The sequence below is a fragment of the Typopeltis vanoorti genome, chromosome 13 (genome assembly GCF_054136105.1).
Source record: "Typopeltis vanoorti isolate ZY-2024b chromosome 13, IOZ_Tvanoo_1.0, whole genome shotgun sequence".
Classification (NCBI taxonomy): domain Eukaryota; kingdom Metazoa; phylum Arthropoda; class Arachnida; order Uropygi; family Thelyphonidae; genus Typopeltis; species Typopeltis vanoorti.
The window spans coordinates 53,708,250-53,733,932 of NC_143561.1; the positions used below are offsets into that span (position 1 = coordinate 53,708,250).

Genomic DNA, 25,683 nt, shown 5'->3' on the forward strand with positions numbered 1-25,683 from the left:
TCGCCCAAGGAAAATGTAGAACATTTTTTTGTTTTTAATCTTATGTCAATTTATTTAATACTAAAACTTCTGGTAATGCAAAAGTCAATAAATTTTTGATTTATTCATTAATTTATTTATAATATATTCAATAAGGGCTGAATAGACTTCTCAAAATAAACTGCACTTACTTAAAAAAAGAAGAAAAAAAGAAAAAGAAGAAGAAAGCACTGCTCTGCTATTAGGTTAAAGACCTCGACTTCTATTTCCGCATCTATCGCGTTCATTCGGTTAGAGTAATACCAAATATTTTATTGAAACAACTTCAGTTTTAATACCTTAATGAACTATCAGAGTATCTGACAGTTCAACAAGCAATCAAAAAAAGCAACAAACGTTTATAAATTTCATAAATAAAGAAAATGTTCTACGTATTCGAAAATCCTCAATTTTCTTTCATAACAATATCCCATGATTCTCTGTTGCCACATCAGCAGCCATTATGTGTCAGAGAGTTGTGCCGGTTAAAGTTTATGTTGTGTAAAGCCCTTGTATTTTCCATGAGTACCGTTTTACATATTATGTTTCAGTGAATTTGTGTTGGTTCATATTACCATGATTTAACATTTTCTATAACTGACGTCTCATTTTTATTAAAGTTAAGCAGCTGAGTCAAATAAAAATGGTTGATTTAACAGGAACTGGACCAGAGGGACCCATTGAACACGGCTTCAGTAACTGGGTATTCATATTACCAGCTGTTGTAGTTATTGGCTTGATAAGTGAGTATTTTTCATAACCTCTATAGGAAAAGCTTAAAAGAATATCATAGCTATATTTTTATATCTTACGAGCATATATTTTAAGGGATTTTACTAGTGGAAGATACTGTTGTGAGTTTCCACGGTAACAAATGTCAATGACATTTGGCAGATGGTTATGACGTCTTATTAAATTGGACTTCATTTTTTTTTTTTTTTATCAGGCGTTTTCTAATTTCTAGCTCTTAATAAATAATAATAGAATACAAACACACAAGGCTGTTCCTTAAATTATAATAATTTAAGGAGTGGACTGAATTAAATGTTAAACTGCACACTGCAGTTCATTTTTTATCTTACTCTCAAGAAAATATCTTTTTTATTTATATATATATATATATATTCCGTAAAAAAACTAATGTATATGTTACCAAGATTTTGGAGAAATTAAATATCTTATATTACTATTTGGCAAGGTTTCAGTGACTACAGCACATTGCTGCTTTAATAACTAATTAATTAGCAATTACAGATATTTTCAATATGAATTATATTGCATAATCATTGTAGCTAAAGAGTAAATAATTTAAATGAGCTGGATATATATTCTGATATTCAGAATATATTAAATGTCAGAATAATTTAACATGCATTATTAGAATTCTTTTAGTTATGAAACTAATTTTAATTTCTCATTGAATCGACCAGCCCAACTTCAGTTGAAGGCGATTTAGCCAATATCATGTGAAGGCAGCAGTTTTTTTTTTTTTTTTTTTTTTTTTTTTTTTTTTTTTTTTTTTTAAATCCTGGAAACTCAGGTTTTTCATACTGCATACTGGCTATTTTGCCAAGAAAACAAATAATTTGCAGACAAAAAATGTTATTGGTAGTGGTAGGCAGTAAATGGCATTGTGTGTTGATAGTGTCCATGTGTGTGTAGCTGGAGGATTAAGCAGGGGATATGGTGAAGAGTGCATAGTAGTGTACCTCCCCCCCCCACACACACACAATGAGTCCCTGGAGGTATTACTTAATAATAGTAATAACTTGCTTTACTTGAATGCCTCTATAAAAAACTATATATAGTATACTGCAATTGACTTAAGGCCAATACTAGCGCTGTGCATTAAATGTATACTAAGTATTCCATTTCTTTCCCCCATTACCATTAATGTTCATATGGGTGGAAATTATATTGACTATGTGTTGTTTGGTAAAGAAGTCATTTTTGAGTAATGCCAATACTGTTTCCCAACATAACCAGCAGAGAAGACCTGTAATACCAAAATAAAGAGATGACTTCTATTTTTGTTTTTTATACCAAACACTGAAGAACTATGCAATAAACTTGCCCGTTAATGATATGCAGATGCTGCTACAAATGATAATTGCAGATTAAGTATGCAATTATCATTTGTAGCTGCACCTGCATATATGATAATTGCAGATTAAGTATGACAGAGAGAAGTAGTCAGCCATATTCATTATTCTTGACTGCTATTGTTTTATTTTATATATTCAGATACTAAAGGTTGTACAACATAGATTATACTATCCCATTGATAGGTGGCAGGATCATGAGTAATGTTTTTGTTTATAAAACTTTTTTGTTCCAGTTTGAATTTTTATTAACCTAAAGCTTCAGTCTCCATAGCCCTGTTAATATGACAGGTTCTATTTAGTTGGAAAAAAAATTGGTTTGAATCATTTCACCTGCTCCTGTTTAAAAACAGGAATTATCTACTATGTTGAATGAAAGGATATTAACAGACCATTATTCTTTTATAGCCAAATATTTTGAAACTTAAAACATTTCAAAATTGGCCAGAGAACTTATATAACGTTTAGCATCAGAGTTGCCCAAGTATTGTCCTACTTAAGACATGAACTTTGCCCATGAACCTACATGTTTGCTTTTTTTTTAATTAATTAATTTGCAGTAATGAAATTCGTGTTAAATTGTTTCTTCTCATCAGAAACTTTAAGAGGAAAGGAATCCTTTTTCAATACTGTACAGTCTCATCTCAAAGTCGTATTTTGCATAAGGATATGCAATATGTAACTTGCTATGGTAATGAAAAATGAAAGGAACATCCTTGCCCTCTTGAGTTTTCTGCCTAGTCTCTAATGAGAATCAACAGGTTGAAACAACTATTCACTGTACTATCAAGCTAGTGAAACAGTAATCAAAAATACTAATAAACGGCAAACATATGGACTCTTGTGCAGAGTTTGTGTCTTTTAAGTAGTGTGATACAAAGGCAAGTTGAATTCCAAAGATTGCATTCTCATAAGTCATCATCAGTTTTGAACACCTTACATTTCGAAATATTTGGCTATGAAAGAATAATGGATTATTATTATTATTACATGACACCTCCAGGGCGTCCTAAGACTCATCGAGGGAGGGCACCTACTTTACATCTCTCCGTCTCCGCCATCATCTACACCAGCGCTATCTACTGCCTACCACCACCACTAGTATTTTTACAGATAATCATAAACATCCACGTGATGCGAACCCACAGCCTTTTGGCTGGAGAGTAGATATTAATTAACCACCCAGCCAACCAGGCCAGCATTGTTAATAGCTTTCATTCATGATGCCTGATTTGAAGCCTTCTAGACTCTTCTGCTGCAATAGTTATTAGCAAATTTTTATTTTATTATTATTTTTTTTTTTTTTTTTTTCGAGCCCCACTCGCAAAAGATTAAACTTGCAGTATTGTAAGTGGACTACAAATTTCTTATATTTTATTCACTGTATTTTTTTTTTTATATGTAATCCAGAAATCCCCCACTCTAGAGATCAAAATGAACTTCTACAATTCATAGTGAAGAATTTATGGAGCACAACACACATTAAACAATTTCTGCAGTCCTTTCGTATTGAGATTTTCTTCTGTCTGGGGTTGTTCTGGTTGCTATATGGGTTCTCCACATTCTTGGAATAATTAATCCATCATTTTTGTTCAGATTTGGAGAATGTGGAGGACCCATATAGCAACCAGAACAACCCCAGACAGAAGAAAATCTCAATACAAAAGGACTGTAGAAATTGTTTAATGTAGTTCCATGTTTTTTTTCCCTCACCAGAGGTCAGGCTAGGATAAATGATTAACAAACATTCAGATTCATTTTACTTTTGTATAGTGCAATAGCATGTAGCTTGTATATTGTACATGTGTATGTTTCCTGATGATGACCTCAACACAACATTGAAACGTCAATTGTTACTTGCTTAATGTTAAGTAAAGTAATTATTCTAACACGTGTGTTGTGTCTCTATGAATGCTGACCACCTTCTAACCTTAATAGAAAGAATGAACTTTTACAAGCCACTGAAGTTTTCCAGTATGCTAGGCAGTAATTTCACACCAAGTAATGAAATTCATGTCTAACCTTGTCCCATGGAAAGGTTCAGAGAAACTTGTGCTGTCAACCTTGACATTTCCAAAGACTTCGACCGTGTGTAGCATCATGGCCTGCTCAACAAATTGATCCTTTGGTCTCCCTGCCACCCTCTATAATTGAGTAGCCAGTTTTCTCTTTAGTCATTCTCTGTGAGTTATAATAGATGGCTCCCTTTTTTCGAGTTTCACCATAAATGCAAGAGTGCCTCAAGGCTCTGACCTATCACTATTCTCTGTCCCTTTTTCATAAATGACCTACTCGCAGTCATCACTAATCCTATCTATGGCTTTGCTGATGATAGTACTCTCTACTCATTTGACAAACCTTGCAGCACTCTGACATTCCAGGCTACAAGATCATCCACAACCAGTGCCTTAAACATCGATCTACATACTATCCTTCAATGGGGCAAGGACAACCTTGTCATGTTCAATGCCATCAAAACACAGTCTTGTCTTTTCTCTCGCAAGAGATTTCAGTACACTCACCCTTATCCTCAGTAACACACAGATTACCAGACAAGATCATATCTCTAATGTTTAATGACCAGGGGCGGCTCGTGCATAGACACTGCGGAACTGCAGCACCCCCAGTTTTTCTCGATATATAAATATATTTATTATTTTATTTATATTTGCTTGTAATATTTAATTTTATCATCAACAATCCTATAGAATATAATAAATTTAGTTTAATCCTTTATCCAAGTGTGAGCAAACCAAGTTTGTGCCTGAAAGTATCTTCAGGACTGGGGGTAAGGTAGTACAACACCGGGAAACTCGTTGCAAAGGTGGAGCAAGCTAACATCACTCCTATCTCAGTATCTCCCATAATGCAAAACACATCTCCTTGCGGATATGTATAATGTTATGCATTAAGGGAATATCCTTTGCAACGAGTTTCCCGGTGTTGTACTACCTTACCCCAGTCCTGAAGATACTTTCAGGCACAAACTTTGTTTGCTCACACTTGGATAATTGGATAAAGGATTAAACTAAATTTATTATAGTCTAACCAAGTGAAAAATAAACTTTCAAAATCCTATAGAATTCTCTTATTTTGTATAAAAAATAATAAATATCCATCTTGTAGCACTTAGGAGGGCAAAGGACACTACCAGCACTGTGTTTACCACAGTGTCATATTGCTATGTGCGCAACCATATGAATGTCATAGTGAGATGCGAACTGCATCTCACTATTAGTGTAATGCGGCAGTAGTAGAGTGTTTGTAGTGCTTATCGTGTTTACTCCATCTCTTTAAATATTTGGACGTTACAATTAAAGACATAACATTTGTTATAGTTTTTATTTTAGAACATTATTGGGATTATGATAATGGATTTTATTTTTAAGTAATTTTGAATTATACTGAACTGTATAATTTTGTCGATAATAAACAATATTTTTTCATGTTTAATTTTTTTTTAAATTTTTACCATTATTTTGATATTTTATCCAAACACGTATACACTGTACTTACAGTGTGTATGTATATTTGCACCCCCATGATATCAAGCCACGAGCCACCACTGTTAATGACTAATGTTTACCTTCAGTCTCTCCTGGCATAAACACAACACATCAGTAGCTTCCTCAGCATCCAAGAAATTAGGCATTCTTTTTTGTTCAATGAGATATTTTACACCTAATCAACTCTTAACTATATACAAATCCCAAATCCTCACATGACTAGAATACGTTTCACATGTTTGGGATGGTGCACCTAAAACTTTCATTAAAATCCTTGATGCTGTCCAGAGATGAGCATTTGGGCTCATTGATGATCCCTTCCTTAAAGATTCACTTCAACCTCTATCTCACAGATGCAGTGTTCCTGCACTGTGTCTGTTCTACAGGTACTTCCACAGTGACTGCTCCAGTGAACTGACAACCATCATTCCTCCATTTTCTGTTGTACCTGTTAATACAAGAATGGCAGCTGCCCATCATCCCTTTCATGTGTGCAACTGCAAACACACTGAACCTACTTCACCTCTTCCACTTTTATTCCATCCACCTTTGTCCTCTGGAACAGTCTCCCAAACAAATACAATTTGCAGTTCTTCAAAATTTGCCAGCAAAGGTTGGTCGATTGGTAGAGCCTCTGCTACTAACAGCTCGCAAAAAAGTTAAGCACGTTTGAGTATGGTTACTAGTTGGAAGGGAATCAATCGTTCAATGCTGTTGGCACACTCTCCCTCGATGAGCCTTTGGACTCCCTGGAGGTGTCACATAATCATGAATATAACATCAATAAACTTCTAGCTCAGTCCTCATTTGCACCTCACACTGAGCACTGATATCCTTATAGGTCTCTCTTGGCCTTTCATGTATGGGATCAATATTAAAAAAAGAAACTGAGGACAGTCATGAACATCCAATATGTGCATAGCAGGATTCAAACCTGCAATGTGTTACTTGGAGACTATATATCAGTGGTGTTCAACCTTTTTACTACGTGAGCTACTTTTCTATAAAAAATTATTCGCCGATCTACTCTCTTATATAGATCACATTCCCCCAACCTGATATCTGATTATGCACAAATAAACAACTAAAAAAAAATACACAACTCTCTCTAGCGACGTCTCGAACCGAGAAGCTCCTTTCTGGAAGCGGGAAACTCCTCTCTCAAGCAACGTGGATCTGGGCAGTCTCTCTGATGACAACTCTGGATCGGGAATCAATTCTGGAACCGGGACCCCTTCTGCTTGCTTCAGTCCCTTTTTATTAGGCCTCCTCTGAGACCTTGCATGAAGTTTGGCAACCCTCAAAGAATCGGTATGAGTCTTTCATCTTAAGTTTCAAGTTCGGCACGCCTTTTGTTCTTCTCTGCTTTCTTTTGATTGTAAGTTGCCAACCATCAGAAGGTTGTTTGAACTCTTTCTGACTGACTTCAGAGATGTTTACACTTAGAGCCTGCAAGCCTTTCTCATACATACAAGTTTCAATAACAATCTTTCTAATGCTCACCATGTACAGCTTTGGCAACAAAAACATTGCCTTTGTTTTTAACACTCTAACATATTCTTATTAAAGCAGTATATACAGTTAGCTTCAAAAGAGTTATTTACAAAAACATCTAATACAAACTATACCGAGACAAACAAAGTTTATTTTTTTACAATATTCACATGAGACTTAACCTAAATAAAAAATCGATGTAACGTGCTTTGGAATATTTAATATTTAAGCTACAATTGAGTTTTGACACTTTGCTTATAATCGTATTCACTCAGCTCACTGTTTGACTTCTACTGATCCAAATTAACTCATTTACCTGGACTTATAAGAAAATTACTGATTTGACAATTTTAATGAAAAATAAATAAACAATAGCAATACACTTAAAGTGAATTAAAAATAATACAAAATAATGATAAATAAAATATTATGTTTTCAGTTTTAATTAAATTTGTAAGTAAGGAGGAATGCACAAGAGAGCGACCAAAAATTGCTCCGCGATCGATGGGTTGAACACCCCTGCTATATATGCTAACCACTTGGTCAACCATGCTGATAAATTGATTTTTTTTTTTGATTTATTTGTAGAAAGTTTTTTCACTTGGTTATAAATTAAATTAAAAATACCAAGAAATTGTATTTTTGTTTAATTCTTTATCCAAGTGTAAGTAAATAAAGTTTGCACATGATGTTTCTTCACAACTAGGCTACTTGTATATATAGAGGCTAATAACTTCATGTTAGTTGTCATATCCCATAATGCAAATCACATATCCTTTCAAGTGTGTATTATACTATGTATTATGAGAAGAGCTAGTTCCCAAACCGGTTTTGACCTTTATTGAGGTACTGTTAAAGCACAAGGAGGGGGGGGGGGAAACCTCTCCAAAAACTGAGTGATCTACAAGATCACTCTAAATATCGCTAAGTGACCCAAAAGATAAATGGTCGGCGAATTTACTGCTCCTGTAAAGTTGGTTGTGAGTTGGAAATTTTTTTCCCCACTTGGTTAGACTATAATAAATTTAGTTTAATTCTTTATCCAGGTGTAAGCAAACAAAGTTTGCACCTGAAGTATCTTCAGGACTGAAGCAACTCATGTGCTTTGCGTTATGGGAGATACTAAGACAAGTAGTGATGAGAGCTTGGTCCACCTTTATCATGAGTTGCCTCAGTCCTGAAGATACTTCGGGCATAAACTTTGCTTAAACTTGGATAAAGGATTAAACTAAATTTATTATAGTCTAACCTAGTAGAGAAAAAAAAACTTCCAACATCTTTCTCTAAATCCAGAGTAATTTAATAATAAGGTGAGACACCTTTTGGCAACTCGTATAGGTAAATATGACTTTTCCATTGCTTCCACCTTGGTATCACCACCTTTGGGCCTGGCTCCCACTGACAAGACCAATAAACTGAGGCATGGCTGTTGCTGTTACCCCTCAGATGACATATGAGCAAATGAGCGGCTCTGCTCAGTGGGGTGAGCCTGCCACAGGGTAGAGCCAATGCTGAGAGTTCTTCTCAGTGGCAGGGTGAGCCTTTTACTGAGGGAACAACGCTGAGTTTTTTGGAGTTTGACCTGTACTTGAACATTCAATAAATGTAAAAACCAGTCTGGGTAGTGGCCCTTCCCTTAATGCATAGCATTATACATGTCCACAAGGAGATATGCTTTGCATTATGGAAGATACTAAACAAGTAGTGATGAGAGCTTGGTCCACCTTTATCACGAGTTGCCTCAATCCTGAAGATACTTCAGGCACAAACTTTGTTTGTTTACACTTGGATAAAGGATTAAACTAAATTTATTATGGTGATTGTCAGTAATATTGGTGATTGGTTTTTGTCTGTTTTTATTGTGTTTTCTCTTAGAAAATTAGGTAGTAATTTTGTAGTATACTAGTGTAAATTTTAGTTTTTTTATAGTGTATTTAGTATTTTATCACATATTTTTATTAAGATATTTCAATATTTAGTACACGTTTAAAATGGCGCAAAAAAGGGCAAGAAATGTAATGCTAAAAAAGCACCGCAGGCAAGAACAGGAAGTTTAGTCCTGCTAACGAGGTTATTGTATACGTAGAGGAGGTTAATGGAAATCAGTTAACTGACAAAATAGCAAAGTCGAAGCAGTTCATCAGAGAGACGACGTGGGAATTTCAAAACATTGAGAAGCGTTTAAATGAGCATAGGGAGAAAAAGAAAAATGAACGAGAAAATAAGAAACAACAAAGCAAGGAAACAGGTAAGTCAGAAAATAACAGAAATCAGGTAAGTGACGTTGTTAGTAAAAATAAAGAAGTTATTTGGTATGGTGACTCTATAATAAAACATGCTATAGATGAGCAAGTAATAACATCGAGTTTTCCTGGAGCGAAAATTAAAAATATAACGCAAGCAATTCAAAAACAGAAAAGAAAAGTAAATGAAATCGTAGTTGTTGTAGGTACGAACAATTTAACTGGCAATAAGTTCAGTATGAGAGAGGACATGAAAGGGTTGGTGGAAGAGGTGAGAGTGAATAGTAAGAAAGTGAAAATCATTAGTATTTTACCTTGCTGTGATAAAAATGAATTAAGAAGAAGGGCTATGATGGCAAATGATTCGATGCATAGGCTATGTAGAAGGAATGGATGCGAGTTTTGGAATGTGTGAAGTGAGCTTGAGGGAAGATTGGATTTGTATAATAGGAACAGCCTACACCTGAATGCATTTAGTATCAGGAGTCTAGAAAAACTAATAACTATATGTATGAGACTTAACACAGAGAGTCAGGGAAACTAAATTATAAAGGGAGGAATGGTGTGAATGCAAGTGTAAGAGCGACAATGTTATGTAACTGTGTTAATGATGCAAATGGGCTTTGTCATGAAAATGTTGACGAGGAGAGAATGATTTCGGGTTTGTATCGTCCAGTTTGGACCCATCAGATGTGTCCAAAGATGTCTACATGTGTAAGGTATTAGAGAATAGAGATATGCAAGTTGTTCAACTGTGTCAGGCAGACTGCAGACAAGACAATACAAAAGAACAAACAGGTAGATTATTATGTCTGTACACGAATGCTTGGAGTATCAGAAACAAAGGGATAGAGTTTGTTGCCTTAGTCAGTATGTCGCGACCTCAGATTGTAGGTATTATTCAGACCTGGCTATCAGAATCAGACCTACTAACTGGTATCAAGTGTCAAGGATACGGTATTTTTAGGAAGGATAGAGAGGATAGGAGAGGAAGGTGTGTGCTGCTAATGATATCGGATGACTTGAATCCAATATTGTAATACTACTAACAATATTTCATGTGGCACTGAGTTTGAAGCCATCTGGTGTGAGGTGGAATCTAAAAGATCAATTACATAGTGGGGTGTTGTTACAGACCTAGTGGATCGGTTGCTAGTGATGAAGAAAGGCTTCACCAAATAGAAAAGATGAGCATGAAAAAAGTAATCATAATTGGAGATTTTAATTATCCAAATATTGATTGGGTAGCAATAGAATCTTATGAGAAGAATGAAAATGCATTTATTGAGCTGTTGCAGGACAACTTTCTCAAGCAGCATATGACAGAAGGAACTCGAGTGCAAAGAGCATTAGAATTGATTATAGTGTCAGAGGATGTTTCAGTTAAAGATGTAACTATTCTGGCTCCAGTTGATGACAGTGATCATGTGGTACTCACTTAGGAAGTGACTAAGTTTATGAATGTGCCATTCAGAAAAGGTTACATGCTGAACTACAAAGCAGGAAATTATGACCAACTGAGGAGTATACTGAGTTCAGTGGAATGGGATCAGTTGTTGGATGGAAAGAATATCAACAGTGCATGGGAAGCATTTAAACAATACTTAAATGATGTGATATCAGAATGTGTCCCAAGAGTTCGAAGAATAGAGTAGGAGTCAAATGATTCATAAGAAAAGGATGATGTGGAAGGAATACTGTGTGAATAAGGATGAAGTGGGACGTTATGAACGTTATAAGCAGCAGGCCAGAATAGTCGCAAGTGTTGTACGGAAAGCAAAGTCTGAACATGAAAAGAAACTGGCTCGGCGTGTAAAGACAATCCACAAGAATTCTATCAATATCTGCAAGTAAAAGAAAGAATGAATATGAAAGAATAACTGTTATAAATCAAGATGATGTTAAGGTTGCAGATGCAGAAGAGGTTTTTCAGTTAATGAGTGCCCATTTTGTTAAAAGCTATCAACCTGGTAAATGCAACATTGAGCTCACTGTTATCTTCACTAGATGAAGAAACACGTGTGTGAGGCTGAGGTTTTACACCTGTTGCACAAACTGAATAAGACTTCAGCAATAGGAATCGATGGAATATCAGCATGTAAGCTAAAAGAGTGTTCAGCTGAACTGGCCATTTCTTTGACCAGGCTGTTTAATATGAGTCTCAGAACAGGGAAGATTCCGTAGGAATGGAAGGAATGTATGGTAATTCCTTTGTGCAAGGGTGGTGCCAAGACCAATGTATCCAACTATCGACCAATTAGTATCTCAGGAGTGGTGGTGAAGCTTTTGTAAAAATTGGTTAGGACTTGCATTCAAAAATGGGTGGACAGTGAATCTCTACTTTGCAATGAACAACATGGGTTTACTAAGGGATGGTCATGTTTTAGCAACTTGCTCACTTTCTGTAATAATGTTGCTGTTGAACTAGATAAGGGGAATGGATACACCATGATACTTTTGGATTTTTGACAGAATACAGCATGGTAGACTGTTGCATAAATTGGCGAAAATGGGTTTGGGTTATACAATATTAGCATGGATAAGAGGATGGCTGACTGACAGATATCAAAAGGTATATGGGGGGTATCGGAGTCGCAAGGTTTAAGGTCACAAGTGATGTTCCACAAGGATCAGTGCTTGGTCCACTGTTATTCAATCTATACACATTAATGATATTGGGAAGGATTTGACAAGCAAAAACATACAGCTATTTGCTAATGATGCAAAGATAGGTAGGGTAATCAGGAATGCTGCTGATATGCAGTACTTGCAAAATGATTTGAATAGGCTGGAACTATGGGCATGGAAAAATGGGTGTCAGTTCACTGTCATTCACTTCGGTATGATTAGATATCCAGTGTCGTATTATATTGGTGGGATTAGGCTAGAAGAAACTGATGAGGCTAGGAATCTTGGAGTGTTAATAGATAGGAAGTTGAAGTTTAGGAGCCATGTGGCAAAGATTGCAAATACAACCTCAAAAGATAATTGTAATGCTGAAACGAACCCACACATGTAAAGATGTGGATGTTATTTTGCCTCTTTACAAGGCCTTTATAAGACCTCACTTGGACTATGGTGCTCAGGTCTGGTCTCCTGGTTTCCATTGTGATTCTGATATATTGGAGAGAGAGAGTACAAAGGAGAGTATTAAAAATGATATCAGAATTGTGGAATACTGATTATTCATGTGAAGAAACAGGACAGATTGATAATTTGTAGACGCAGATACTAGCAAATAGTAGAAAGAGGGGTGATATGATTGACTTACAAACTTCTGAAAGGGTCATACAGGATTTCAATTGATGGAATTTTTCAATTTCTGGAGGCTGGGGAAAGAACAAGAGGACAAGCTGAGAATGAAGGCTGCCAAGAAGGATGTGATGACTAGATTTTTCTCTCTGAGGGTGGTGTGATTGGAATGGATTGCCTTTGGATGTTGTGAGTGCAAGCAGTGTGAATGAATTTAAGAATAAGTATGATAGCTGGTGTGTGTAATATGTGACCTTCCTCGATGAGTCTCTGACTCCCTGGAGGTCTCTCTTAATAATAAATGTTACCAACATGAAAATAATGATGGCAGGTTCAAAGGAACAAAATAAGATAGATAAAATAGTGATTAGAGATAAGAACATTGAACAAGTTAAATCATTCATATATCTTGGAGAAAAGGTCAGAATGTAATTCATTCTCTGTTCAAGAAGACAGAGATGCAAGTTGAAAATATGAAGTAGAACTGCTATGGCAAAAGAAGTATTAAAGAAAAAAGAGATCATTTACTACAAGTAAAATAAGTAAAGATATACAGTAAAGATTTATAAAAACAGTTGCTTTGAGTATATTCTTATGTGGTTGTGAGAATTGGGCTGTAACAGCAGAAGACTGGAAAAGAATTGAAGCATTTGAAATGTACTATTTGGAGAGTATTGCTAGGAGTAAATGAGAAGGAAAGGAAAACCAGTGAAGTTCTGCCTTGAAACAAAAGAATATTGAAAAATACAATCATGGAAAAAATAAATAAATTTGTGGGACATGTAAGGAGATATAACAAATGGATTATAAATGCATTTAAAGGAAAGATACCAGGAAGAAGAAGAAACAGATGACTGAAATATACATTCTTAGACAAAGTGTTTAGATTAATCAGAAGAGGTTATGAATACTAAAGAGAAAAGCCAAAAATAGGATGAACTAATACAGGGAAATCTCCATAGCGACAGAAACTGTTGCTGTGTCCCTTAGAACCATTGTGATGATTCAAAATAATGAATGAGATTTTGATTGTCAGTCCTACTTTGGTACTTATGTGAAAGTGCTTCTTTCTTTAATAATAAAAAAAAAGGGGGGGGGGGAAGCCTTATTTTTGCAGTATCACCAAAGTCAGTCAGTTAACAATCAAAATTCCATTTGTATTTTTTTTTAAATGGATTTCTCCTCAATTTAGCTGAAAATATTCATCAAATACATACAGACATTCATGTCTAAGGTCAGTAAGGGTGACCAAGTTCCTGTTATTCTTAACATCTTACATTTAAAAAAATGAGGCTATGTGCATTGGATACTAGCATTTACAAACAATTTAATTATGATTTTACTAATAGAATAAAGAATAAAATCAGACATTTCTTAAACTTGGTTATTACTTGACCAGATGAAATTGAACTAATTCCATGACTGCAAAATTTACAGTCTAACAAAAATGTATAAAGATAATTGTGCACCTCAGCATAGACAAACCAAGAGGTGGTTTGGGCTACATGGGAAATTGAAGAATGGTTAATAATTACATTTTCATTTTTGCTTTTTACATTGAAAATTTAGCAAAAATAAATAAATTGGCATATCAAAAAAATAGGCAATAAAATAGCAGTAATTTTACATAAAATTGACTAACAATTGTGTCATTGACCAACAAGATGAGCTTAGTTGGCCAGGTAATAAGTATCACAATGGTAGACAATTTTCACTGCTAATGTGAGATGACATCTTACTTACTGGAGCCCGGAGAGAGTGGCTTGACAAAGCACAGTGTTTGGTCTCCTGAGCAGTATTCCTGAATTATCTAATCCTTAGCTCATCCTGGTTATCATGCTTATGGGAAATGGGAAGTGACTTGAAAAAAGTACCTTTGTTTTTCTCTAGATTTGGGCTACAGATTATGTAACCCTCAACCCAGTTACTAACATATTAGAAGATTGACAGCTTTTTTATGAGTTGGATTCATACCATACAAACAAAGACAATTATTTTTATTATTATTATTGCATGGCACCTCCAAAGAGTCGGAAGACATTGCAAGAAACTTAAACTATCCACACAGTATCTATTATACTTTTCCTTGAGCTCATTAACAAAGCACTCATCACTGATTCTTGCAACCCGTTCCACCCATTCACCACTCTCCAAGCAAAAAATATAGTCCTCACTTCTTTGCTAACCACATTCTTATGTAGTTTCTAAGGTGACATTCTATTCTGTTCCCCTTTTGCCAAATGCTGAAATATTTCCTTTGCATCAATCCTGTAAAACCCTTAAATGTTTGTGATATCCTATCTTTTCCACCTATCAGCCAACTTTTATCATCCTTAATCTGTCATCATAAGGTGCATTCCAGACCATTCACCATTTTGGTCACTCCTCTGGATTTTCTTCACCACTTCCTCATCCCCAACAAACCCAGGTGAGCATAATAATCTAGATGTGGATTATTGTGCTTTTTTTATAACAGGCAGAGATAAGTTATTGATCATCTTTATAAGGCATGGAAAGAGGATCAATAACTTATCTCTGCCTGTTAGTATATTCTTTAATAACCGAGCAATACTATGAGATAACTTGGCCACTTTAGCAATATGCCCTCTGAATTTCAACTCTCTGTTTACTTTCCCCTGTGGATGGGGGAAGGGGGTAAATCAATTTCCTGAGTATAGTTCCATCATTGTGATACATAGCAAGTAATCTGTTATCCCAAAATACCTAACTTTACACTTTTCCACATTAAACTGTGAACCATTAACGATTTCTCAGACTGTCAGCCTGGGAATTTTGATAGTGGACACTACCAAATTTGCATTAACAAGAAACAATTGAATATTTCTTTCCAATCATTTCCTATATCATTTATGTGCAAATTAAATATTAATGATCCAAGCACAGAGCCTTCATACTGCTAGTCACCTATTTTCTCCTGGATTCTACTCCTCCATATACTATTTTTTGTTATCTGTCCATCAACCACCTTCATATCTGTATCATCAGTTTTATATCCATTCTCATTTGTTCCAATTTTCATAACAGAGTTCCATGTGGTATCCTGTCAAATGCTTTGCAAAATTCAGTAGACATTATGTAACTATTCCCTTTGTTGGACTCAGCCATCACTGTATTATAGAAAGTTGGTCAATTACTAAGATTTGAGTTAATCCTTCAAAAAGGCATGCTGTCCTCCATAGAGTAGCATATTTTTATCTGCCCATTTCTGAATTCTCTCTTTAACCAACTTTTTGAATACTTTTACCACCACCCCCAAGATACATATCAATCTATCATTTTATACCTCATTTATGCAAGGAACAGAGCTGAGACAAGTTAAATAGCCTAGTCAGAGGCATTACCAATTTCTTTGCACATGCTCATGATATGTAAGCTGATATCCCATCTAATCGCACAGCCACGTTATTCAGAGATTCTGTGATATTCTAAGTACACTGGTGTCCAAAACCTAAGGATGAACATATTTCTGAAGATTTCAACCACAAATTCAGACGTGGCAATTTGTATAACTGACGATTTTGAGTAGAAAGCTGGTACACATTCAAATTTTCAAACTGTGTACAAAGAAGTCAGGTAGTAGTAGTGCTCATCAGGATAAAAGGCAAAAGGCTCTCCTAAGTGAATTATATTTGAAGAAAGCTATTTTTGTGAAGGAATAAAATTGCAAACTTGGATGTCTTATAACATCTCAAAAACATCATCTAGACCAGAGGTCAGCAACCTTTTCACTAAAAAGGACACCCTGAATGGTTGGCTTATGATAAAGGGCACTTTATCTTAATTTTGCTGGAGGGGAAGTTGTAAGCATAAAGTATATTCAATACATATTTATTTTAAATGAATTTATTAGTACAAAATTCTACTTTCAAACTTAAGTATGTACTTCAAAAAAAAAAAAAAAAAAAAAACATTAATATGATACTTTGCATTTCAGATATTCAGCTACCTTATTATAATCTGGCACGTAACTGGAATTTCCGGTTCTTAGGCAGTGGTGTAAATGAGAATCGTTGAGCTGTGATCAATGCTTGGATTTCAAATACTCATCATCATCATCAAATTCCTGCCATGTACCCTCAAGGGGTGTACAGGATATGACAGTACTACATGAAAAAATTACATCATTACTAACTTCCTATCTACAATTTTCCTCCAAATCAGTCTGTTACTTGTCAAGACTCCAACATTATCAGATCTTATATTTCTATTGTCTAAGGCACTTTGTACCGTATCAATCCACCTATATCTTGGTCTTCCTCTGGATCGTTTTCCTGCCAACCTGGCAGAGAACACTTGTTTTGCTAATCTTTCCTCTCCCATTCTATTTAAGTGACCATACCATCTGAGATTAGCTCTGCTAACGCATTCCTGGATGCTGACAATGTCAAGTTCTTTCCTAATATCCTCATTTTTAATATGATATTGCCATTGATGCCATCTGTTCACGCCTCTAATCTTTCTCAGGACTCTCATATCTGCGGTCTCTAGTCTTTGGTCAAGTGTTTTACTTCTGACCCAGCTCTCAGATCCATAAGTTAAAATTGGTTTGAACACAGTCTTGTATACAGCTAATTTAGTGTTCCGACTAATTTCTTTCTTATTCCATATGAATTTATTCAATTGACTTCCCACGATACCAGCTTTGCTGATTCTGTTGTCTATTTCTATATTTAGTTTACCATCTTCAGTAAAAATTGTGCCTAAGTAGCTGAAATGTTTTACTTGTTCCACAGGTTCTCCATTCACAACACAATTGACATTTTCAATGATTCTGCCTATTTTCATTGTCTTTGTCTTTTTATTGCTGACCTTCATACCATATCTATTACAACAGCTATTCAATTTAGTCAGAGAATCTTGCAGACTTGTAGCGGATTTATTTAGAAGTATAACATCATCCGCATAAAGCAAAGAGCTGACATTAACATCTCCAATTTTGATATCAGGTTTAATACCACATTCCTTCATAATGTGATCCATATAGATAATGAATAACAGAGGGGATAATGTACATCCTTGTCTCACACCAGATTTAACATTAAACCATCTTCCTGTACTACCTTCAATTCTAACTGCTGACTCACAACTCAAATAAAGACTAAGTATTGCTTGATATAATGCCCCATTGACACCATATAACTGCAGCGTATTGAATAGCTTCTCTCTTGGCACCTTGTCATATGCCTTTTCCAAATCGACAAAACTTAAATACAGATCTTTGTTATATTCCCATGCTTTCTCGACTATTTGTCGTAAAGTGAAGATCTGATCCTGACAGCCTCTATTTGGCCTGAATCCAGCTTGTTCTTCACCAAGCTTTTCTTCCACAATTCTTCTCAACCGTTTCTCAAGTATACTTGCATAGATCTTGCCAGGAACACTCAGTAGGGAAATACCTCTGTAATTCTCACATTCAGTTTTATTTCCCTTTTTATATATGGGTACTATGAGAGCTCTACTCCAATCATCGGGAATTCGTCCCTCTGTCCAGGCTTTCTGAACTATGCAGTGCAGCCACTGTAAGACTCTTATACCACCATACTTCAGCATTTCTGGTCGAATATCATCTACTCCTGCTGCCTTTCCACATTTCAAGCCTTTGATGGCTTTTTCTACTTCAAGTATGGATATGTATTCCTGACTGCATGCCTGGTCAGTGTTTTTTATCACTGTGCTGTCATCACTGCTTGTTTCATTTAGCAGTTTTTCAAAGTAATTACTCCATACTTCAAGGATATCTTTTTCTCCGGTTTTCATTTCACCTTTATCATCTCTAATTCCTTTTACAGCACTCTTTCCTCCATTCCTAAGCTTCTTCAACAACCTCCAGAACATTTTGCCACCTTCTTGATATTTATTTTCTATATTCTTGCCAAAGTCCTCCCATGACTTTTGTTTAGCTAGTTTTACACACTGTTTAGCTTTCTTACATTTGTCTCTGTATTCTGTAAGAGTAAAAGCTGACTTATTTGCCAGGAACTTTTGATATGCTTTCAAATACTTCATATTTGAAAAAAGAGATTCACATGAATATGTCAAAACACAGTAAGAATATATTATAAGAGCACATTTTCTTAATAAGGGCTAGCTATTTTTATCAGCTAAATTCCAGAATGTTTCAACATTCTGATGATGTGATCTTAACATTATATCATTTTTTTGCATTTAGAATTTCTAATTCCAAGTCTTCCACATTACTAATTGAAACAAGCTGCTATGGAATGTGTTCCAGACATTTGCTAAGAGGTTGCCCTCGCTCTACCATGGAGCATGAAGACAGATTTTTGGTTTTAACAGCAAAATGTAATTAACGTACCCAGTGCTATGCCATGGGTAGGAGGCGCCCTTGTGAAAACTTTTTTCAGGGCCCCCATAAAATAAGTTTCCATGAAAAATTTTACTTTGTTAAAAGTACAAGACAATTTATATGCATACATAAAAATAAATTTTATGTAACAATAGTAGAACATTGTAATCACTGAAATTCATTAATAAGGAATTTTTAATAATAAAAATTTTCAAAAATGTTAATTCCTTAATATATAAATACAACAGAATATATATATATATATATATATATATATATATAAACAATAATTACTTTTATGTTAAAGATACCAAGAAATTTTATAAGCTAGGTGCTTTAATCCTTTTTCCCAAGTAAGCAAAGAGACAAGTAGACAAGTAAGTCAAGTTTGGGGGCTGCACATAGTAACTTGACTTACTTGTCTGTTTGCTTACTTGGGAAAAAGGATTAAAAAACCTAGCTTATAAAATTGCTTGGTATCTTTAACATAATATACACCCATAATATAATATAAAAAGAAATATTACATAATAAAGATAATTTGGAGATATGCTTTTATCTATATAACAATTAGTATAAATATAGATTTATTTTACATATTTTTCAAAAATGTAAAATAAATCTTGCTTTAGCTGTGACAAAATTTTGATAAATGATAAATTATTTATCCATCTTGCTTTAGCTGTGACAAAATTTTTAATATAAATAATTTATCATCAATGAGAGGAGTGAAATTGCTTATTTCTGTGTCTACTATATTGCTCTCTTTGTTTATAAATCCAGTCTTTAACCAACGATCCATACTTAACAATTTGAAAGCTAAACAAATTACCGTATTTTCTCGACTATAACTCGCACTTTTTAAATCGTGCTGCAAGATAGATATATGCAGGGATTTTCGGAAACTAAAGTTTTCAGAAAAAAAACTGAAAATGGGTATGCCTTACCAAGAAGCTTCTATTCTCCATAACTTCTTCTGTCCTGGAGAGCGGTTTCCTTGTGTGCAATCAAAGTTATCTGCATAAATAAAGACATCTTATTTCCCATTATATCAAGCAAAAATTACCAGTAATTTAAGACTTGAGATACATAATGAACAATCCTTGACAATTTACTAATGAGAAGTGAAAGATGTGTGCGATTGTGGGCCAGTAGAGAAAAATCACATATGATTGGTGCGTATTAACAAAAGATTGCACAACCCAAACAAAACAAGCTGACATAAATTGAAATGCTAATTCTCTTAAACCGATTTCCATAATATCATAACACGTTCATGATGGGGGTAGTGTCAAGCAAAACCATATGTTCACCTGCAACATGTGGTTTGCTTGAGTGTATATAGCAGTTTCTGTTGGAGGAAAGATGTGATGCATTAGTTAGTGTTTATATTCCCAGTTGTCTGTAATTGCACTATTTGTTGAGAAATATATTACACAGTCTGCAAATGATATCTGTGAACCTTATCCAGTGACATGATAAAACTAATTGGTTTTCGTGTTTCTGCAGTATAATGGCTGTTGGGGATGGCGTATTGTTTACTGCAGGGAGCGAGTTATCGCTACAGTGTGAATTTTGGGGTGATAATCCTGCTCGCAATTTGAGTAGGAGAATTCATGCATAATATAATTTAATATATATACTGTGTATATATAGACTATAAAAGCTTATGAAATTCACATCGTATGATACTTTATGGGCTGTTTCCTTAAGTATCTAATAAGTGGGTTCTAAAATGTTTAGTTTTAGTATGTATGACTATAATTTTTTTATTAATAAAATATAATAAGCACATATTTAACTGTCAGTGGGAAATGCCGCTTTTTTATTTGGTAAACTAAACGCTGTATTTTTGTAAAATATCTTGTTGCCGTAATACGGCTGAACGAACACTCTTATTAAGCAGTGCCGTGAGGCAGGCTGCCTCTATGCTGCATCCTGTCGACAGTACTGGGCAAAGCACAGCGTAAGAATGAATTCACGGTCTGTCTTAAACTAACAATTTCCACTAAAAATATAATAAACAATCAAGAATATTTATAAAATTTTCACTGAGTTGATGCTTACTCTGTGAAATAAAATCTGTGGTAATATTGATGGTGTTTCACTTCAAACAAATTATAATAAAACTGGTGATGTATCAAGTTAAAAATATTTATTAAGAATTCATAATAATTTGACTGATTTAAAATTTCATTTTTATTGCATTAACTATAATTTGTAATTGTGTAATTTATATAGTACGATATAATTCAAGAATAAGAAAATTTATATATATATTTTTATTATTTCCCATGGTGAAATGTCACACCTATCTTCAAGCTCCCTTGTGCAGTGCACAACCGCACGGTGCTGCCCTGGACGTACCATGATAAGTCGGCTCCATTCGAGCACAGGAACGTGGATATCTCAACAAACTGTAGCAAGACATCTGCGACAAGTAGGCCAATACACCCAAAAGCCTGTGGTCTGTGTTCCTTTATCCACAGCTCATCGTAGAACACATTTTCAGTGGTTTTCTCCATAAAAATTGGACAAGACACCAGTGGGCTAATGTACTCTTTACAGATGAAAGTTGCTTTAGTCTTTCATCTGATTCTAGATACCACTTGATCTAATGTGAAAGTGATACTGCTTACCATCATGAGAATGCTCTTGAAAGGGATAGATACTGCAATGCTGGTTTTATGGTGCAGGGAGATATTATGCTTAATGGACTCACCAAGCTACAAGTGCTGGAAAAGGGACTATGATTGGTGAACGATATTGCAACAAAGTTCTTCAACATCATGTTTGATTGTTTTGTGGTGCTGTAGGGGAAGAATTCATTTTTATGGATGACAGTGTCAATCCACTTCATACATGAGCAGTGGAGATACTTGTGGAGACCAAGAACATTAACTGAATTGTGAGTGGCCAGTGTGCTCCCCAGATCTCAGTCCCATAGAATATGTTTGGGATGCAATAGGGAGATGCATTAAAAGAGGAGTAGGCCAGTTGGTAATAAATATGTCCACATTTGGCTGTCATGAAAAATTTTTTCATATATAGGTGAAAATGTAGTTTGTCCTTAGCTTTTGGACACCAGTATATTTTCAATACATCCTCTCTTCTCATGTTCCTGTCACTGCAGTATCACTTGGTTTATACTCAATAACTCTGCTATTGTGTCTGCTTCCTTCATCTTACTATCATCATCAGCACTCATTAAAGTTATCCTTCCATTTTCATTCTCCCTTTTATTTGTCACATAGTGAAAAAAACTGTTTGGGATTTTCTTTGGCATACTTGGCTTTGTTCTCAATTTGTATTTGTTCTCATGATCTGATTTTACTTTCTTTAACCATGTCAGTCATCTTTCTCATGAAATTGCTAATCACCTTTCTTCTCATATACCCTCGGCTATATATATATATATATATATATATATATTTTTTTTTTTTTTTTTTTCCAGTTTTGCTTAATGATACTAATCCATGTAATTCCTAACCGAATTATCCTCCTGACCTTGGGTATATAATCTGATATTGCCTTCAGATACCCCTTGACATAAGAAGTTCATGGGAGGTATCCCATGAGCTTCTTATGCCATGACAAGCTGCCTTCTAAGCTTATCATAATTTCCTGTCCTGTAGTTCCACATAAACTCTTTTACTGAAAATTCCATGTTCTACAACCTGCCGAGTCCATCCAGTACGCATACTATTGATTGACCAACCTCTCATAGATGGTTCTTCCATTAAAAAAAAAAAAATCAAGACTGCATGAATCACTCTGTCCATTTGGGGGCAGTGTGCCCACTGGATTATGGACAGATCTTATGCCCAGATTCTACACTCTCATACCCTGAGTTCCCTCCATCACATGTTTCATGTAATTATCTCTTAGTAGGTATAAATTCCATTTACTACCTGTCCAGTGATCTTGCCTCCTTTCAGTCTGTCTCTATAGTTTGTCCATCCATAATAATTACTCAACTTGCAGTCATTGCACTAATTTTCTGACATATATTCCATACCATTTCTGATCTCGTACTGTCTTTGGCAATTCATCTGATGTCATCGGCAGTACTCCTCCCATAATCCTCTGTTGTCTACCCTCTCTGAAAATACTGTATCCTTCAATTCACTCCGTTTTGTCACTTGAGAGACTAGAATCCACATTTTTTTGGTCATTCTCACACTTACTTGCCTCATGAGTGCCTGCAAACACACACACACAAATTTCCTGACCTTGCACTTCCACACTCAATGAACGAAGCTTTTTTTCTAGACACCTAACTTCAAATTCATTTTAGTGCAGTTTATCAGCATTATATAAGTCCTTTCATCTCTCAGATTCAGTCTATAGATCTATGAACTCCATTCCATTCCTTTTGCAAAATCTGCACATTGATTCATTTGTGATCATTACACTCCTCCTCAGCTTTCCTCTATCATAGTATGTCAGTAGGCTTATGATCTTCACCCTCTTGTTCTTCTTTTTTCACTTCTTCTAGTAACTCTCATATCGTCTCTCATATTTTTCACCTTACTTGTTTTGCCTTCTGACAGATTCAGTAATATTAATTTTTGCACCAGAGAAAAAAGATTGTCACACTTCTCATTAAGTACTCCTGTTATTATAGAATCACCATAAAAAAATAAATAAAAATAAAAAAATTCTTACCACTTTCATCTTGCATAGTCATGCATTTTTGTTTCTTACCTTGCTCCCTTTTTTTCCTCATCTCAGCTCCACCAATCTTACATTTCACTTTGTGCTTTGTCCTGTGAAGGACTTCACATAAGTACGCTATTTCTTTCATGATGTCCACTTCATTCTCTTGGTCTTCAACATTATGCAGGTTGACACTAACATTTGCTGGACTTGTTAATATTCTCTACTTTACTATCATGTGTTTTGCTCTTTGCATACAACTGATATGAGGGAAGTGTTTTGGGAGCAAGTTTCAGTTGTACGGAAAGAGTGTTGCTTTCCTTCCACAAATCTTTCTGCTTTCACAATAAATACATCTCACACATACTGTACTAAACAAAATCTTGCATGTTCAACTCACCCAGCAATGATTTGTTGATCGCCATGTATAGGTGTCATACTGACAGTATCTTCTTTAATACAAATATGCAAATTTTTCTTAAATCTAAACAACTCAATCTGCAACTTATTTAAAAAAAAATCTACAACAAATTAATGTTATTAAACTTAGAAAAAATTACTTAGCTTTTGATAAAATTCTACACATGCATGCTTTCTCAATTTAGCCTTGAACCAGAGCTCAGTGAATATTGTTGCTATTATTTCCTAAGCTCTGTTATGAAATTCTTAGGATAGAATAGGAGTGTAAAAATTGTTAAATTATAGATTAAAAAAATTATAAAATTTTATATGCAAAATTTCTTTTTTTTTATTAACTACTTGGTTTTCATTTTTAGGTTTCTTTGCCTATAAGCTTGTTAATAGTTTACGTGAAAAAAACAGAAGGCGGGAAGAAAAAAAGAGGCTAAAGCAACAGAAGAAAGATGGAAAGAAAAAGTAGAAGAATATCCTCTTGAACCTTCTAATTAACATTGTAGCTATATGAGTGAAGACGTAAAGGAAAGGTGCTGATGGAGTGTAATCTCCTGTGTACAATTGTATAGATTACTGGTGCTAGATGTCAAACTGCACAAAGTTTGCTATCTCCTCATTGAAAACCTGAAGTTTTCTTAAAATTTTATGGTGTAGATTGATTGCTGATGATAACAAATTCCGTTTTACCGTTTATAAATTTAGAATTTTGTTATTTTAAGTCTTCATGTACATTCCAATAAGAGCAGATTTTGTTGTTAATGAAGTTTTCACTTAGAATTCATTGTCTTCTTCCTAAACTTAAGTCATTCCATTTATGAATTCAGAACTTTGAGGGTTGTATGTTGAAGTATAAAGCACACATATATTAAATATTTATTAAATGTTTATCTCAAATAAAATTTTTGTTACTTAGTTTATATCATATTTTATCTCGCTACATTTAGTGCTGTATTTTTTTTTAAAAAAAGTCACCTTTGAAGTGAATGACATATATAGGATTAATTCAAATTTGAAAGTCCATTCTACACTGTACAGAATGAAATGATTCCTAACACCAAACAATAGATATTCTGTTTAATATATTGACCATGCAAATTTATTCTTTTATTAAAAAATTCTACATCATGTTCCATGCAAAAAAAATTCTGTTAAAATTTCTTTTACAGGTAACTAACTGAAACCAGATCATCTCACAACCAAATGTTTTGACATAATCTTGAAACGAAATATTTGTCAAGAAATTAAATAGAACTCCATTGTGTGTTTGAGAATAATCATTTAATGTTTACAAATCTTTAAATAATTTTCACTGTTGGATTGAATCTAGTAATTGATCAGTTCTTGTTCTTGTTCTCCTTCACTTCATGCCCAAGTGTTCCTTTCTACATTTAACTTAAAATTATTAAATGTTATATTTTTGTAGTATACAGTTGCTATGCTGGTTGGCTGAGAGTAGGTAGTATCCATCTTTGCTCTCCCACCTTCAAGGCTTGATTTTAAATCCCACTCCAACACAAATGATTTTGAATATCTTTAGGCGGAAGATAATTTTCATTTTTGTTGCCCAGTATGAGACTACCACCCTGCTTATTTCGAGTTACTTGAAGCTACTGGGGAAGGGGGGTGGGTAGCATTTTGTCTCAAGCAGGGTTCCCAGATTATCTTTC

The 25,683-nt window shown here is 34.7% G+C and overlaps 1 protein-coding gene across 1 annotated transcript; it reads left to right on the forward strand.

Annotated features, from left to right (window-relative positions):
- The first annotated feature begins 304 nt into the window (after window positions 1–304).
- LOC150100159 (uncharacterized) lies at window positions 305–24,928 on the forward strand. Its single transcript, XM_090402957.1, has 2 exons — window positions 305–761; window positions 24,379–24,928. Exons 1-2 carry the CDS (start codon window positions 662–664, stop codon window positions 24,480–24,482), a joined length of 204 nt encoding a protein of 67 aa, XP_090259083.1. The 5' UTR covers window positions 305–661; the 3' UTR covers window positions 24,483–24,928.
- The last annotated feature ends 755 nt before the right edge of the window (window positions 24,929–25,683 follow it).

Excerpts from the sequence above, each read along its gene's own strand:
- LOC150100159 (XM_090402957.1), top strand. The coding sequence starts at position 662 with ATGGTTGATTTAACAGGAACTGGACCAGAGGGACCCATTGAACACGGC. Across the intron at positions 762-24,378 it reads TGTAGTTATTGGCTTGATAA|GTTTCTTTGCCTATAAGCTT; the intron begins GTGAGTATTTTT and ends TTTCATTTTTAG.